Below are 17,974 nucleotides of genomic sequence, written 5' to 3'. Positions count from 1 at the left end.
TGCACCCTGTATACATCAAATTTTCTACAGATGGTTTTAAGGTTTTAAGTAATATATACTTTTTTGATTCTTTTTTTTTTCTAGATCAAGACAAACTTCCGACGTGTCCTTATCTTGTTCCAGAAAAAAACCTAAACATCAAAAAGTGTCCCAACCTTGACCGTTCTACATCACGTGTATTTAAAATTTTGTTTGGCACAGGAACGGATTAGTATACATTTTTTCAGTTTTTCAAGTAAAAAGACATTCTTCTAGTTTATCCTAGTTGACTTTATTTCAAAAAATCCTCTAAATATTGAAAAGTGTACAAACTTGGTTAACTTATACATGATTTTTTTTTTAGAATTTCACGCAAAACCAATGTGACACCACTAAATAGCACCACACATTATGCCCTGGAGATGACCCGAATAAAAGTAGAAACGTCGGAAAAAATGAAAAAAGTTTTTTCTAAAATACTTCATTTTGACAACTCCTCACGACTCCAACAAATTATACATGAAGTTTTTTTTCAGGAACAAGACAATCTTCTAATATGTCCAACATGTATTGTTTCAGAAAAATCCTTTAAAAGTTAATAGGAGTCAAAACTGACGACTCGACACCATATATACATACATTTTATACCATATATACATACATACATATAGGTCATTTTTTATGTAATATAGATGATTTTTTGAGGTTTTTTCGGTTACTAGACAACCTTCTGGCATATACTTCTTGTCTTGCTCCTGAAAAAAACACCTAATAATTGAAAATGGTCCAAACCTTGACAACTCTACAACACGTGCTAAAATGTTGTGTATGTCACAGGAACGTATTAGTACACATTTTTTCAGAGCTTTTTTCGAGAACAAGACAATCTTCTGATTTATCCAATATGTCTTGTTTCAGAAAAATTCTTTAAAAATTGACGAAAGTCAAAACTGACAACTCGACCATGTATATATCAAATTTTGTATAGGTCATGTTTAAGTAATATAGATTTTTTTTCAGTTACTGGACAACCTTCTGGCAAAAAACACCTAATAATTGAAAATGGTCCAAACCTTGACAAATCTACACCACCTGCATGTAAAATGTACATACCTCAGGAACGTATTAGTACCCATTTGTTAAGAGTTTTTTCAGGAAAACAAGACATGTCTTGTTCCAGAAAAGTCCTCTAAAAATTGAAAATGGTTTTAATTTCGTGTATGTACAATATTTTGTACTAATCGTGGTCACATCTTTTGAAAACCAAACAATAGACACTTTAAAAAAAAAAATCGCTGTACCCAATGCAATTTGTTTTTATCAATTATTTATTTTGATATGCATTGTGTATAAAAAAATTGTTTTATTTTGTTTTTAAATGTCAAATTTACAAGATAACGAAGAGAAGAACTGATCAAATAATTAGGGAACGTCCCAACTTCGAACGACCGAAACTAATCGCTAACTCTAACTACCACGCAGGGGAGAAAGAGGACAAAAGGGAGAGAGGCTGAAAAAGAATTACAAACGTCAACAACAAAGTGGATAAGAAAAATCCTAAGATCGAATTTCAAGTCAACAATTTTTTTTATTTGTCGAACGTGCCTCTCGTGTCAACGCTATTGACCTATTAATTGAATTAAAACACGATAATCCTTTAAAAATCCGACTTGTTCGACAAAAAAACAGTTCTGTTTATAATTGTTACGCAAATAGAAGATTCGTTGACCCCCCCGGACGTTCAAACTCGTGCCGAGGGACCACTTGTTGAGTTTTGGTACTACCAACATATAAAAACATAATTCAAAACTACCTTTTATATACGATACAATTATAAAATAGAGGCCGTTTTTATTTTATTGTATAATTTAAAAAGTTGTTTTTTGTTAATATTTTAAATTTTGTTAAAAAAAAGACATGACAAGAACTAAACATAACAAAACTCACCACTTCTATTGAGGCTGTCGACTGGCGTTGCTTCTGTACGCAAAACAGTTTTAAGCCTTTTGATGACCGGTGTCCACGAAAGTGGTTCTTAGTGAGTCGTTTATCCAGCGGAAAAAAGAACGCACAACACGGTCACAGAACGAACACACTGGGACTGCTGTTGCTGTTGGTGTTGGATGCAATAAACAACAAACGAACAACGACGAAGAGCGAAACTACACGAACGCAACTGAAGTTACTGAACTGAACGCTGTCCAGGTGCCAAGGATTTTTGAGTTGGTCTGCTCCCCTCCTTGCACTTCCATAGTGCAGCGCTCCCTACTCTTCCTCATGCCAATGTCATCTAGGCCTAGCAGACTAGGATTTTTAAAACAATTATTTCTATATTTTCGCCTACTATAAACTTATACAATTAGGTGCAATTCCATCTAATGATATTGGGCCAAAAACGATTCATGTAAAAAACATTTAAGTTGTAAATAAAGTCAAATAGACAAATAGGTGCATGCAGTTCTATTTTTATAGTTAAAAAGTTCTATTTTTATAGTTAAAAAGTTCTATTTTTATAGTTAAAAAGTTCTATTTTTATAGTTAAAAAGTCCTATTTTTATAGTTAAAAAGTTCTATAAATACGTTTTCGATGTAAAGGAGTATTTTGTAATATTTAAAATCTAATACAATTTAGTCTTACATTGCTTTTCTGGTTCTGCAAGTCATTGTAACTGAGGCTGTTGGTTCTGTGTCCCTCATAATGCAACCACTAGATCTTCATACTATTAATGTCATCCCCATTGTAAAACTAGGACTTGATTTGATGTCAAATCACTTAGACACAACTCTTGACAATGTCACCAAACTTAGATCAGATTAAATTATAGTAGGACCTGTCCTCTTTACAACCTGGACCGCGACCAGTATTGGTCTATTTTGTATCTGTTGTCTAGAACTCCTCATTAAGGTTAAATCTTTTTACCAAAAAAGCTTTTTCAAGGACTTCCATGGTATTCTTCTTGTCTCCAGGAGTAGGAAACTTAACCTCTTTGCACCAACAGAGTACATCCACTTTCTTCTTCCGGGTAAATTTTCAAAGGCTTGTTTCTGCCACTCCAAGCATCTGGTCTATCCATGTAGCAGTCCTATTATTCTAGTTTTAATAGTTCTGCCGTTAATTTCTGTAATGGTCCTTTGATGAACTTTTACGCATGCCTTTGTCCTAGGCAACACCCCCATTTAACGCAGCTCTTATTTTTAATCCATTGTTTTTGGCAGTTTGATATGCAACAAAAGGGTTCAGGGTGTGTGTAGGTTCAATAGGTGTCCTCATTGAACTTTCCTTGGCCAATTTATCAGCCTCTTCGTTGCTCATACCCCCTTGGCTAGTACCCAGACAAGGGTAATTTTGTGTTTTCACCTATGTCTGACAGGGGCCTGATGCAATCAATAACGACTCTGAATTTTATCACTGATGCGGTAATTGCCCTCAGTGCTGCCTGGCTGTCCGAATAGATGGCTATTCTTCTGTTAACGCTACCTAGCCAATTACTCTCCTTGACACCACAGGCTCCACTTAAAGACAGTGGCATATTACCCAAGGCCCAATTGAAATGTTTTGTCAAATTTGAATTTAAAGAAACAGATATCTGCAGAACCCTGTCCTGCCTTAAGCTCACTTGAAGCTTTTGTGGCTACTTGTTATGCACATAGGCTAATGTGTCCCTTCATTAGCCTGTGGCTCTGGTTTTTCACTGGATAAAGTTATGTGGTAGATTCAGGACTTTCAGGGCAGCAGTGCGGATTGTCTCATTGCCACAGTGGAAAGAAAAAATCCCCTTGGTCCGTCTTTCCGAAGATAAGCACTACACGACACACTTCCCTTCCAACAGTGAAAAATTCCAAGAACTCTACCACACTTTATATAAGTTTGTATTTGTAATGAACAGTCTACTTCCTGTAGTACTCTATTAAATAAAGCAGTTTTCACGGCATTGCTCTGAGTTAATAATTGCGAAGGGAAGAATATGAAATGCATCTTATCAAAAAACAATGAGACAGTCCAAAATGATCATAAACGATCAAATTTTTGTCCTTTTCTATGCTTCTGAGAAGTTCACTATACAAAAGTGAAGATGTGCATCAAAAGGGCCACTGGATTTTTTAAATGTTTATTTAGCAGGAAATGTGTAACGGCTTTTTTAGTTGGTGGACAATCAATGTCCTTTCTACATGAGTTGGTATGAAGACTCAAGCAACGATATATGACGTGACAGCATTGAAAAGTAGGTTTGACATTTAGTTAAATCTAATGGAATAAGCAATTATTTATTTAACAAATTTGTAACCAAACTAAAAATTCAACAAATTTAAAAGATTATTGTTTATTTTAATAAGTCCTTTTAATTATTTTATGGTGGATAATTTTGGTTATGTTGGCGTTTACATTTGGCAGCACATCCATTGTTCTAACAGCCATCTGAAACAGTAATTTTAGAATTTAGATTATTGTACAATCAGTCCATAAATATAGTAAAATGTAGTGAGAAAAACTGTCAGTTATTATTTTAAAGAAATGGGTTCTTACTATCCGGGATATTTGAATTTTTTCAGAGACAATTTAATAACTATATTTTTACACAGAAAAGAGAGAGAAATATGTATAATGTATAAATAATGTTACCTCTATTTTATTGACAATTTCTACTTCTCGTTCTCCTGACACAAAATTAATTACTGAACAATCTTGAGGACTTCCACATCTCCCTGTCCTTCCACATCGGTGAATATAATCAGCCATATAAAGGGGAAAATCGAAGTTAATTACTTGCTTTACCTAAACATTATAACTACAATTATAATATACATTTTACAACAGATTTATTCAAAGTATATTCTTACGTGTTTCGTGTCTAGTCCTCTTGAGGCAATATCAGTACAAGATAAAATTTTGATCTTCTGTTCTTGAAAATCTCTAAATTTTCCAGAACGAATCACTACAGGCATGTTACCATTTAGGTTTATAGAAGGTATGTGGTTTTCTCCTAGCAATAATGAAATCCAGTCAGAAGTTGATGATTTATTGCTGTAACATTAAAAAAAAAATTAATTAACATTATAATGAAGTGCGATAAGGCTCTGTACCTAAAAATAATTGTAGGCTTGTTGTCTCTCAAAGCGGCCCTGGCCAAATGCAGAATTTTTCCAGATTTGTCAGAAGGGCCAAGCCTATAAAAAATTTGTGGCACGTGGGGCATCACTCTATGCAATCGTGGTGAGGTGAGTTTCACGAGTGAATCGGTCTAAAGTTATATTTAAATCCATTTAATACATAATTGTTTTAATAATTATAATCAGTTAAATAATATTACTTCAATAAATTCTTGAAGGATTGTGTACAGACTTGTAGGTTTTGTTGCACTTGCAAGTGTAAGCTGACATCCTTTTGCTCCTGTGGCACCTTCTTTTGTGTACATTATCTAGAATTAAATTACACTTATATACATATAGATAGTAAAATATGATTGTTTTGAACTACTGACCTGGAACTTTTTCATAAAACGAAGAAGAAGATCATTAAAACTGTCATCAAGCATTGTATCCGCCTCATCAAGGACAAGGTGGCGAACCTCTTTGACATCAAATAAACCTGCACAGTCCCATTGTTATTTTGTCTGTGAAAAATAAGATTTAAAAAATGTATACCCATCGTTGTAAGTTTGCTGATAACACCGATGGTGGTTATTTGTAAATCGACATTTTTAAAGTCGGGGTTAAGCATCTTTTTCTTGGTCCTTCCTCCTACAAGCATTTCACAACGAAATGGGAGTTGATAGGATAGTTTTTTGGCTATTTCCTACAACAATAAAATATCTAGAAAAATAGTACAATTTTACATTGAAACATTGTACTTGTCCAGTGCTGTTAATCATGTGTAAGCAGTCTTCCTTTATCTTAATACTGATTTTTAAGAGCTCAAATGCAAGTACAGCCAAATCCCGATATATATATCGTATCTTCAAGAGGACGAAGGTTAAATACGATATATTGACATGTTCACCATATCAAGATTGTGGTATAATGATAAAAAAATGAATGAAACATACATTATATCAAAAATTAATTTTATTTTGAGTGTGTTGTATATGTACGAATGCATGTAAGTTTTTATACATTCACGCTAATAAATACATTCACTTTCAACACATGCTAGACACAAAACTATCAGTATTATACACAATAAAACAACCCTGTTTCTTCCAAGAATCGAAACAAGGGACTCAAATACTACTGTGTTCAAGAAGTTCACATATCGGTGGCATCCTTATTAAGGATTCTTTTAGACGAGGTGGTTTGGTTGATTCAACCAAGTTGCCTGGTTGACTATCAACTAGTTTAATGCAGTGTGGTTGGTGGTTTCACACCAGGCAACTTATGGAATCAGCTTTTCTTCCCAACGGGAGGTCAGTACGTTAGGATCTGAGGAAGCTAAAAAAAAAAAAAGAAAAAAAGAGAAGCAAAAAATGAGGAAACCCAATAAAGAAAAGTGTGGGTTCATCCATTGTTAAAAAATTGGGAAATGGCGCTTTCTCTCAAATAGTGTTGTGCTACTTCCCTCCAAGCTCTGCTTCTTTTAATTTTATTACTATAATCCTCACCCCTCATGTCCCATATCACAGGACTCATATGAATATCTTTAATGAACTGTTCCACATTGAAACTTGCTTTCCACGGTGAACTCAGTTGATTCAACTAGGCAACTGGTGTGAAGGATGAATGCCGAGCAGTCTTTTGAGTTGAGTCAAGTAGTAGGGATGAGAACGTGAGCGGCACTTGTGCCTGCTGGCCACCCACCTGGGCGGACGAGTGGACTGCGTGTTTAGGGGTCGGGGCAATTCCCAAACATTTTGCTTCCACGTTCACTCCTTGACACCTGCCTGTTCAACTGGTTGAATCAACTAGTTGCTTCATCTGAAAGAGGCCTAAGAGTCAAGGAATAGTAGCATTCAATTAAGAAGGGAAATATTGAGCAGTCTTTCCCTACAAGCTAGACACATACATCACATTGTTGCTCCTAAGAAAGTGTACATGTGTCAACCTCGCATGGCCTATCCTTAATCGAGTGAGGATGACTCTTCTATGAGTCAGGTCCTTTGAAGGCTACCTGCCAACACATCTTTATGTACAAGAGCTCTGCCTTCCCAACCCATTGACGCTGCCATCATTTTTTTTTATTGTAGTTTTATTGCAGTTTTACTGAATAGTGGTGGTTAAAGGTGGAGGTTTTTATTCTGGTAATAAATTGAATTTTATCTCAATACAAAACCAGCTATAGCCAATTTCTCTCTAGTTATAGCTAAATTATTCACCCTGTCTACTTCTTCATTCCTGGCAGCCCTATGAGGCTGGGAACCTACACCAACAAGACTTTTTTCCACCACTTTTTATGTCGACTATTTTAATTGTTATTTTATTTTATTTTATAGGGGGTGCACAGAGGCTTTTCTATTGAGCTCCAGAAAGGCAAATATTATTTTAAATTTATGTTTTTAAGTAAATAAAGTAAGCAATGTAAGTAGTAAATAATGTAAGTAAAAAAAAATTTCTAGAACTAGTTGAATTTAACCATTTCTATTATGATGTGATATTAATGTGAATAACTATTATTTGTGTATAAATAAATAAAAAAAGTACCCCTATTTGAAACACAAGCTCTCTATTTGGACATAAAATCATAGCTAGAGGTGTATTTGGAGGCCTTGATTTTCCTTCCCGGTTCCATTCCACCAACTGCTGTACAATCGGCAGTAGATACGCCAAAGTCTTCCCACATCCTGTCTCAGCTGTTATAAGCGCATTACGGCCTGACAAAATAGTAGGTATAGATAATTCCTTAAAAACAACAGTTCCTATAATATATTACATTTTTTAATGATACACAATTGTTATGAACTAACTTGGATAAATGTTGGATTATAAATCCCCAGAGAGTTCACTGCATCGACGACAGCACTCTCTAGGTTGAGATCTGAAAAAGATTTATTACTGTCGTCCCAATAAAGCTCGTCTTTATTTTTATCCTGAAAAAGCATTATATTTATTTACAATACAAGAGAGAGTAAAATAAATATAACAATCACCTCGTTATAAATTTGTATTTTGAAATAATCCCCTTTAGATTTGTAGTGGTTCCAACCTTTCGATGCCAATGGGATTGGGGCGAGGTGATCGTATTTTTGATTTCTGTAATGGTTGAACTCAGATCGTTTACACTCAATAATTGGGGGTCCCTAAAATTAATTACTTACAACAATGCTATTGTAAAAGCTAATTCAGACTGTAAATAATGTTTATAAATATGTACAATGTTTCATAGGTAAGAAACAAAAATAGCTTTTTATTTAAATCATTTTTGTACTACTGGACGGCTTAAGGTCCAACTATTTGCAAGGTGTGCAGACTAGGACTATAAACTAAACCATTTTCTGTAAAGGTTGTTGCAAAAAAAACCAAAATTGCAATATTGTTTAACTGTAGTATTTTTCCTGCAGCCATAAGCAAGAGATCTTTGAAAAGATCATTGCTATAACTGGTACTGAGTTACTTATTAGATCTGTCTTTTCTTGCGGGTTTGTTAAGACAGACTCAGCAAGTAACCCAGTGCTGGTTCAACATGAGTTCACTGACTCGCAGACCAACACCCAGCATCGATAACTGGTAACTTTCATTAGTGATTCCCACTGCTTTTTTTTCCTCATTCCTTTGGCTGTCAAATATAATAATATTATTATATTTTATAGAATTAATCCAATAAAAAATGCTTAAAGATAGAAATATACAGTATAAAAAATATAACAATATAAAAGCAAAAATAAGAAAACAAAGGAAAAAATTACTTAAGTATTAAACAATATGTAAAGTAAAAAAATAACTTAAAAGAATGTTTCAAATATGTAAATATAAAAAAAATAACATTTATCATTGTTATTTTAATTTGTCATTGTAAATTAATATAAATTTTTTTAAAAATATTATATAAATAATATTAGAAAACAATTATATAAAAACATGTTAAGTAAGTAAAAATTAAGAGTTTTTTTGTGCATATTTAGATGAATTATTCTGTAAAAATTTTTAATTAGAAATAATATAAGTTAAATATGGAAATATATATACATATACATACATAAATGTAGATAAGTGCAAGTTAAATAATTTATATGAAAAACATTTCATTGTTATAGAAATAATGAAAGATAATTCAACTTAAAATATACATAATAATTCAAGATTTAACAAGTCTGCATATTTGACTGTAGAATTAAAAAGAAGAATTAAAGATTTTAAGATTTGAAAAGTTATTGGCTGAACACTTCATTCTGTCAATAGGAATCTTTTACTATAGTATAGAATGGTATGGTATATGGTAGTAGAATGGTAGGAAATTTGTAAAAGTCTATTATGCCTGGTCAAGTAGCTCGGTACAGAAAAGGTAATTTGACTAAGTAAAAAAAATGACTGTCAATATGGTAGTTAATTATTTTGAGGAAAAAAAAAAAAGAGTGAAGTTTATGTGCATGTAGGGAAACTATACAATGATGTGGGAAATTTATGGGCTGACAAACTGCTGAGGTTGTCACCAGCCCTCTGTGTGTTTCCCTTCTTTTTCTGGTCTTTCACACATTTTTCATTTTAAGCTGCAGTTGATCAAGCTCTCAAACTGGTTACTGACATGTTTAATATGTGTACTACATCAATATTCTCAAGTGTTAGCCTCTAATTTGTACCTCAGGTTGTTAACTACAGACTAAACACAAAACATACAATACATATTTATACATCACCACCCCATACAAATATAGAAGTCTGATCATTCACTCCTCCAGAGTACCCGATATTCCTCAGGGTGGGGTCGAACCCATTCTATTCTCACTGATTATTCGGAGATCGTGAGATGTGGTGAATTTATACAATGATACAAAATTTTAGATAAATAATTTATACAATACTAGAAAATTTTAGATTAAAAAAAAAAAAAATGAATTTATACAATGCTAGAAATTTTAGATTAAAGAAAAGAAAAGAATTTATACAATGCTAGAAATTTTACAATTAATTAAGGTTTTTAGTTGAAATGAAAAAAGTGAATGGCACGAGAGGTCATGACAGCTCAGGTGGTAGAGCAGCGGCGTATCTAGCCGAAGGTCGTGGGTTCAAATCCCTCTCGTGCCATTAACTTTTTTTCATCTCAACTAAAAACCTTAATTAATTGTAAAGTATTAATTGGTCAAGCGGACCACGAAAATGGTGAATTTAATGCTAGAAATTTTAGATTAAAGAAAAAAAATGAATTTATATAATGCCAGATAATTTCAGATTCAAAAAAATGAATTTATACAATGCTAGAAATTTTAGATTAAAGAAAAGAAATGAATTTACACAATGCTAGAAAATTTTAGATTAAAAAAAATGAATTTATACAATGCTAGAAATTTTAGATTAAAGAAAAAAAAAATGAATTTATACAATGCTAGAAATTTTAGATTCAATCAAAGTATTTGTGTAGTCTCACTCAAGTACTCACTCAGTGTTTGTTTTCCGTGTAGATGTGTCATTCTTGTCTGTCGTGTTGAGAGTGCTAGTGAGATATTGATGTTTTATGTTTATATACGTTGGATTTTTAAGGGGTGGGGAGGGAAGTCAGGAATAGAAAGACATTTTTATATATGAGGAGTCGGCTTCTTTGAGGTGAAATGTGCTGAGCTGACATAAAAAAAAATAGGGAATGGTTCGCCTGATTATCTTTTCAAGATTATATACTCGGGGATAATTAGGGAAAGGAAAGCCAAATTGTTGAAGAATTAACTGAAATGTTTGATGTGTGGAATGTGATGATTGTTTTATATGTTGTATTGTATGTTTTGTGTGTCCTGCGGTACGAGTCTACACAAGCATTTAACCCCTCGGGTCTTGGTCGCCCACCCTGCGTAACATATGTTTTGTGTGATGATATATGTATGTTATCGATATTCTCACAAATAATTACTATCTAGACGTCACACTCACTCCAGAGCACTCGATATTCCTAGGCGTGAGATTATACAACCCCATTCCTTTCATGCTAATAAATTACGTTCATTCCAATAAATTAACAACACAATACAAACACTACATATACATTAAAAATCCCTAAAGCCCTGAGGTACCGGAACAATGTCCACTAGACTATGCTGTATAGTACACTGGTCTGATGATATGCGAAAATATTGTCTACACATATCAAGTCTTCTACAATTAAAAAAGTGTTCGACTGTTATTTCATCCTTGCATACCGGTAACTACAGTTGCTTTCCTACCAGGTGCCTTTATGTTATTCTTGAAATACCTAGTCATAGTTTAGCTTTTAAAAAGAATTGAAAAACAATCGGAACATGTTTCACAAGTGTTGCGAAGCAATGTTATGTCTAAGAAACATTGTTTACCGTCTTAAGGCTAAAACTTCAATTAATCGCACCTTTTTCTGTTCGATCTGAGGTGTTTCATGTTGTTTTGGACTCTCCAGAACTTTATTTCCGTAACGATTGGCGTCCTTTAGGTCGAATAGATCCAAAACATCAGCTTCGGTAGAGAGAGGCTTACACTGCAAACGAAACTTAAATTGTTATGCTATAATTGACACGTTCGACTTTATGAATTTACCAAAACGTTTGAACATGGGACCTGAAATTGTTGCCTGTGCAAGCATGACAAACGTTTTAATAAACGCATGGTCCTTCTGAGGAGTGTTTTACGGTTTAAAAACGATAAGGCTTTTAAGGTAACTATAACCGTAATATCGAACAATTTCGTCCGATTATTACAATTTTATATCGATGTGGACACATTTTTTAATAAAAACAATTGCCTTTATTGATAATTTTATGAACCTAATTTGGGAGGAGGCTTTAATAAATTTAAAGATACAACTAAATACAATGGGCCCGATTAAGAATATGCCATACGCGTTTGACTCACGGACAATTTTGTGCTAAACCCACGTGAGAGTTTTCTCGATGTGTCCCACTTCGTCGAGTGCCATTCCTTGGCTCCATATAGGGAGCGTGTAGGATAGCCACCGGACGTGAGACTTGATCTTGTACAGGGCAGTTTGGGTACGTCCACTCCAGGTTATTTGCTAAGATTTTTAGTTGATAGGCTAAAATTTTCTATACTAATGTTAAAAAGCAGCTATTAAATGGTGGTTAAAATTAAAGACATGCCAAACAATACAAAAGCCCAAAATTGGTTACAACAGATTGAATTAATTATATAAGAGCCAAAACTTTGACACCAGATACAATTGTGTTTCACAGTTGAAAGCGAATAAGTACAACAGTTTTATATTACAAAATGATTTACAAAGAATTAATAACTCCTGATACAACAATATTTTTAAAGATATAAAGCCTAAATCTCTCGGTTTAAGATCACAAAAGAATCTAATGAAGGAATAAACAATTTGATTCTGAATAAATTAATAAATAATATGATTGTGCTGAATAAACAAGCAGATTGAGTCTTAAGATAAGTGATAAAACATTGCTCCTATAATATAATAAAGGAAGTATTAGGGATTTAATAGGGAGCTCTATTTTCTTTAGAGTGAAAAAGCTAAGGTGGAAAAAAAAGTATACCTTTTATATGTTGTTTTATTGCATAGTTGATAGTTTTGTGTCCCCTAGTGTGTTGAAAATGATTGTATTTATTAGAATGAATGTATAGTATTGGAGGTCCGAAGTCGTTGAATGTAATGTACTATATGCTGCCTTTGGCTCTGCAAGGGGGAAAAAATAACGATTGTATTATATATAATCATGTTTTCTTTTATAATTGTTAAAAAATAAATAAAACCATGTTGTGCTTTCTTTTTGAGGCCTGCAGGGTAATTGATTGATCAGAAAAGACCTACCTTTAAAAAAAGACTATAGTAAATATAGTTTATTGTAAAATAACAGTTGCAATGTATTTTATGGCTTTTATTATGTATAAATTTAACAGCAAAATATAGTTAATAAAAAATAATGTTCGGACAGAAAACATTCAATCACATTAAGAGAAAAATAATGAAATATTGAACAGATGATTGCTAAAATTATGTAGATTAAGTGAATACAAAACAATAAAAAAAGAATATTAAAAAAGGAATTAAAATTTTATAAATAAATATACTAAAATGTAAAGATCATAAAGCAGAAATATACTTAAGTATTACAATGTGTCGAATATAATAACACAAACAATAACAATAATATATATATATTTGTATAAACACGAGAATACTAAACAAGAATTATTTAATGTACATATTTATCAATTGTCTGCATATTACTATATAAAGTGAAATGAGCCAATTAATCTTCGTAGTTGCAAGGAAGAGTTGACTTATCCAGGTCATCAAAATAAGGGTGGTTGACAGCTTCTTTGGCCGTGATCCTTGCACTCGGGTCATATAGAAGCATTTCGCCCAACAAATCCAAGCCTTCGATGCTTATGTTCTTCACTTGGGAAGATAAATTGTAATTTGACCATGATGGGAATGTCTGGTTGAAATCTGGAAGCTTACTCACACCAGGCCACGTTTCTTCCGTTGGTGTTCTAAGAACACGGAATATCCTGAACAGCTGATCTATCTCAGAGTCACCATGGAACAGGGGCTTCTTAGTCGCCATCTCAGCAAATATACACGCAATAGACCAAATGTCAACTGGGCAAGAGTACCTAGTCGCACCCAAAAGTACCTCAGGTGCCCTGTACCAGAGGGTGACCACCTCATGTGTGTAAACTCTGACAGGTATTCCGATGGCCCTTCCAAGACCAAAATCTGCAATTTTAATGACATTTTTATTTGCCAGAAGTAGGTTTTGTGGTTTCAGGTCTCTGTGGAGGACTCTTCTTTTGTGACAGAAAAGGATTGCCTGAAGGATTTGATATAAGAACGATTTGACCTGACTTTCAGGCATTAAATTTTCTAATGAGTCTAGGTACTTTTTGAGATCCATCGTAAGGAATTCGAATATAAGGTAAAGCCTGTTCTCTTCCATTAACACCTCTTGAAGGCCGACGATGTTTGGGTGGACAAGCTCTTTCAACAAAGATATCTCCCTCACTGCTGTCGAGGGAACTCCTTCTTCTTCACCTTCATTCCTGATTTTTTTAATGGCCACAAAATTACCAGTCTTTTTGTGTTTACCTGCAACAAAAACCAAAATGTATTTTATGAGATCATTTTTAAGTAAGAAACACTATCTAGTGTTTAATTTTCACCACTAATATCACCTTATACCATGTTATAAATATGTTTAATGATTATAGATATCTTAATTGGTATTGAAAAAAATCTATATATTTATTGGGCTTAGACTGTCCTCAGTGCAAACAAAAAAATTGCATGTATATAAATTTCAGGATTGTTTCAATTGGGTTTGCATAGGTGATAACACCTGGGGAATTAAAAACACTTATTTGGAAGTACATACATTGGGCTTAAATTCAGGCCCACTGAGATTTGAAGTCAGGATCTTACCAGGAATGAGTCACTTTATTGATGCCTTAACCCCTTTTTTTGTTATTTAGTTTAAACTAAATTAAACTTGATCTCTCTTCTGAGTCTGTATTTTCACCAGTCTACTGAGTTGGTGCTCAGTTTGGTTAACTCTTTTCCTCTTTGAAGATGGAGTGAAGAACAACACTTTTTAGTGATATTTAAACCTGCAAGTCAGACCCAGTAAAGTGATATGTTGATTGATTTAACATGTGTTCACTGACCTGCAAACCAACAACCCCACCAATTTTATTATGGAAATGTTTACTCAAATTTAAATCAGAGCAATGTCACTTCAAAGAAATTATATTAAGTAAATCTCTATTGCCTATGGAAGTACCATTTTTATTTATTGGCTAACTCTATTTGTTTTAATACTATTAAACTGCCTTTATTATTGAGTAATTGAGCTTTTATTTGTTATAATTTATATTGAGATTAAGCAATTCCATCTTTTGTTATTTACTTTTAGTTTAATTCATTTTGACTTGAACTGGATGCTGCTTAGAGGAAAAGGATTATGAGCAAACAATTTTATGGTCATCCAGAAGCTAAATAGTTTGGACCTCTGGAACCACATTCAAACTTTATTTTATATACAGGGTATATACAATATACTGTAACATTTACATTATCCTTAATACATCAAACATAACAACCTACACTTATGCTGAACCAGCAATGGACTGTTGTTTCTTGGAGCCATGAGTCCTAGACACTTTCCATAAAAATAATTAATCAAAAATAAAAATATTGTTCTTGTCTAGTCTTAATTTATGATTTTTTAAAAATTATTTATTACTATTTAAATGGTTTTAATTTTTTCCCATATTTTTCTCTTTTAATAATATTAATTAAAAAAAAAAAAAAAAAAAATGCAATTGAGTGAGTAGAAATACTTTGATTGAATATTAAAAATATTTTTTTGCATTGTATAAATTCACTCTTTTCCTCATCTTACATGTATTTGTTAAATTTAAACAATGTTTGTAAATACCAGGCCCTGAAGATGATCTCAATAAAGATCGAAATGTTGGCACGATAAAAAAAAAGTTTTTCTAAAACCTACGCCACACCAGACTGCATCTCATGATCTCCGAATAATCATCTACTAAAGGTCACTAATCACCACATAGGCTATTATTTAATTTTAAAAAATAAATAAAAATGTATAGAGAGCCTGTACAGATATTAACATACTAGAAATATGACCATAGTACATTTTTCTTTTCATGCTGTCACAATACTAATGCCAGAGCACCCGGAGGACACATGTCATGAGAAACCAGTTTTTGGACTCAGTGTGAAGGATTAAGGGGCAAAGAGGTCTTGAGGCATCGTCAATCAAGGCAATGTGGCGAGTTCTAGGGATGGGAATGTATAGAGATGGCTCGAGCAATAGGGTTAAGATGGATCAAGTGGTTGGCTTGAAAATTTTTGAACTAACGGATCAGTTCATAGACAAAAGAATGTTGAGGTCGTTGTGGATAGTTAGGATATAGTAAAGAGTATTGACAATTTGTCTGAGGACTTTCGTTTGGAAGGACTGGATGTGCTGCATGGCTTAGCAGAATATCCAAACTAGTCACAGTAAAGTTTTATTAGTTAGTTTAGTGTTAATGGTCAAAATGGATTTAGGTCCTAGAAATTTTCATAGTTGTTGCCTTTTAAATCTTGTGCGGGGAATCGTCATCGGTCTGCTGTCTATCTGTAGTCCTAGGTATTTGAATTGAGTAGAAATCGGTATCTTTTTGTGGTTGATGTACAATGGAGGGCACGACTGTTTTTTTCATGTGAAAATACACTAAGTACATTTTTCTTCATTCGGTCAGTCTTATCCTCCAGTTTTTGCACCAGTCTTCGATAAGCTCAGTTTTCTTGGATACTGGAGGATAGGAAAAAATTACAGTATCTTCTGTATTTGAGGTGTTGATTGTATTGTGGTAGGTCAGCAGTATATAGACAATATATAGAATGGAACCAACAATGCTCCCTTGTGGGACGCTGACTTTTTTCAGTCTATTTCCAAATAAGATAATAAGGACTAGGTAGGAAGAGTTTAAGTTTATAAAGCATGCCCGGGTGCAGACACTATAGCTTGTGCTACATCTAGGAACACATCCAAGCAACTCTTCCTCAAGAGAAGAGATGTGTCGACAATTCTGAAACCTTGTTGGATCATAGAATGAACTGGTCGGGGGCCAAATTGGTAAGAGGAAATTATATTATAGGTATCTAAATTAATTGCTTTAAAAGGGGCTTTCGAGGATTTTGGGCAGTGCAAAAGGCTGTTGTGCCCGTAGGAGGATATGTTGGGTGGTTTGTGAGCTTTAGGAATGAGAATGACGGAAAATTTCCATAATATAGAATAATAAGTGGTTCGAAGGATGGCATTATTGTGGTTGTGTTGTAGGTTTATTTTTTTTTTGCCTTGTACTCGTGTACATCTAACCAAGTTTGTTACCTGGTGCTGACAGCTGGAGGGCGACCCCGAGACCAGCTAGGTAGGACATCTGGGTTCTCTGTTTAAACATGGGTCGTACTACCCTATTTTCTTACAGTGGATTGCTCCTGATGGTGGTGGATAAAAGCGTTACATGATACGGTGTACCCTTGGAAAAGTCCAACCCCATTCCACAGTCTGGGGCATAACATGGAAGTCCCCCGACCGACTGTCCCCGCAGAGCCCCACCTCCGGCCGGCCCCAACCACAAGTATATTTAGTTACTTAAATATCTATGTATTTGTAGATGGAGTTGGCTAATATTAGATTTACCAAGCTAGGTAGAGGGATTTTATAAAATTTAACTATTAAAAAATAAGAAAAAATCGAATAACCACAACCTAATAATTAGTGTGAAACAATTTTTTTCATCTAAATTTAGTGCAATTATTGCAGTGTGCTGTTGTTGGACAAAATTTTTGTTCTCAGCCAGCAGTAAATTGCATGTAATTTAGCATGAAAGTTTTCCCAACTACACCTCATTAATCTAAATGGAAGTTAAGGGAAAAAAACAATAGCTATTCTACCTTTGAAGACGACTCCGTAGGTGCCTTCGCCGATTTTTTCTATCTTAATATACTTGTCCATTTCTTATTTTCTCTTTCCCAGCGAAAAGGGGTTAATCTGGAGTTGCTGATGGACCGGAATTTACAGACAACACACAACACGGTACGAGGCCGGACCGACGTTAACGGCTATTATGAATTCCAGCGGTCGCCGTTTTCGAGCCGTTTACATGAATACTAGAGCCATGTGGCGACGGGCTCCGTGCCATCCAACGGGCGGATTCAAATCAAAAAGTCAAATCACGAAGACTTTACGACTCGTCTGGGCGAAACCAAGCGGACCCAACATTAAGGGTCCAATTGCAAATGACATCTAATTATGAAAAAAACAAATAACAAAATACAAGAAAATGAGAGAAGACGAGTAAATATTTAGAAAGCGGTGGAATGCACGAAAAGGCGGGAGAT

At 33.9% G+C, this 17,974-nt stretch overlaps 3 protein-coding genes across 7 annotated transcripts in view; all 3 read right to left on the bottom strand.

Annotated features, from left to right (window-relative positions):
- The window catches only part of LOC106672629 (signal-induced proliferation-associated 1-like protein 1), a 39,785-nt gene extending 37,579 nt beyond the window's left edge, over nucleotides 1–2,206 (bottom strand). For 2 of the 3 annotated variants that reach the window (XM_014404202.2, XM_014404203.2), the window contains exon 1: nucleotides 1,927–2,205. The gene's annotated coding sequence lies outside the window, so the exon portion shown is untranslated. Of the gene's footprint in view, nucleotides 1–1,926 lie in introns of all 3 variants that reach the window. The other variant, XM_024227215.1, reaches the window with a different exon arrangement.
- A 2,051-nt stretch (nucleotides 2,207–4,257) lies between these two features.
- Nucleotides 4,258–11,955, bottom strand: LOC106672649 (probable ATP-dependent RNA helicase DDX28). 3 transcript variants are annotated; one of them, XM_014404233.2, is made up of 12 exons: nucleotides 11,617–11,955; nucleotides 11,432–11,569; nucleotides 8,058–8,207; nucleotides 7,875–7,997; nucleotides 7,612–7,809; nucleotides 5,623–5,773; nucleotides 5,460–5,566; nucleotides 5,289–5,396; nucleotides 5,062–5,219; nucleotides 4,819–5,002; nucleotides 4,601–4,753; nucleotides 4,258–4,396 (listed from the first exon to the last, which is right to left on the bottom strand). In XM_014404233.2, the coding sequence occupies exons 1-12, from the start codon at nucleotides 11,683–11,685 to the stop codon at nucleotides 4,307–4,309; spliced, it is 1,629 nt and encodes a 542-aa protein (XP_014259719.1). In that variant the 5' UTR covers nucleotides 11,686–11,955; the 3' UTR covers nucleotides 4,258–4,306. The 3 variants fall into 3 exon arrangements, with proteins under 3 accessions (XP_014259719.1, XP_014259721.1, XP_014259720.1); XM_014404234.2 differs by having other exon boundaries at nucleotides 4,260–4,396; nucleotides 11,432–11,557; nucleotides 11,617–11,950; XM_014404235.2 differs by lacking the exon at nucleotides 11,617–11,955 and having other exon boundaries at nucleotides 4,259–4,396; nucleotides 8,058–8,160; nucleotides 11,432–11,557.
- Nucleotides 11,956–13,132: 1,177 nt separating this feature from the next.
- LOC106672637 (cyclin-dependent kinase 1) lies at nucleotides 13,133–17,916 on the bottom strand. Its single transcript, XM_014404217.2, has 2 exons — nucleotides 17,528–17,916; nucleotides 13,133–14,146 (listed from the first exon to the last, which is right to left on the bottom strand). The coding sequence occupies exons 1-2, from the start codon at nucleotides 17,586–17,588 to the stop codon at nucleotides 13,308–13,310; spliced, it is 900 nt and encodes a 299-aa protein (XP_014259703.1). The 5' UTR covers nucleotides 17,589–17,916; the 3' UTR covers nucleotides 13,133–13,307.
- Between the last annotated feature and the right edge of the window lie 58 nt (nucleotides 17,917–17,974).

The sequence above is a fragment of the Cimex lectularius genome, unplaced genomic scaffold (genome assembly GCF_000648675.2).
Source record: "Cimex lectularius strain Harlan isolate CLEC.00 unplaced genomic scaffold, Clec_2.1 scaffold152, whole genome shotgun sequence".
In the NCBI taxonomy this organism is placed as follows: Eukaryota; Metazoa; Arthropoda; class Insecta; order Hemiptera; family Cimicidae; genus Cimex; species Cimex lectularius.
The sequence above is the reverse complement of the archived record's forward strand: the minus strand, read 5'-3'. Positions and strand labels throughout refer to the sequence as shown.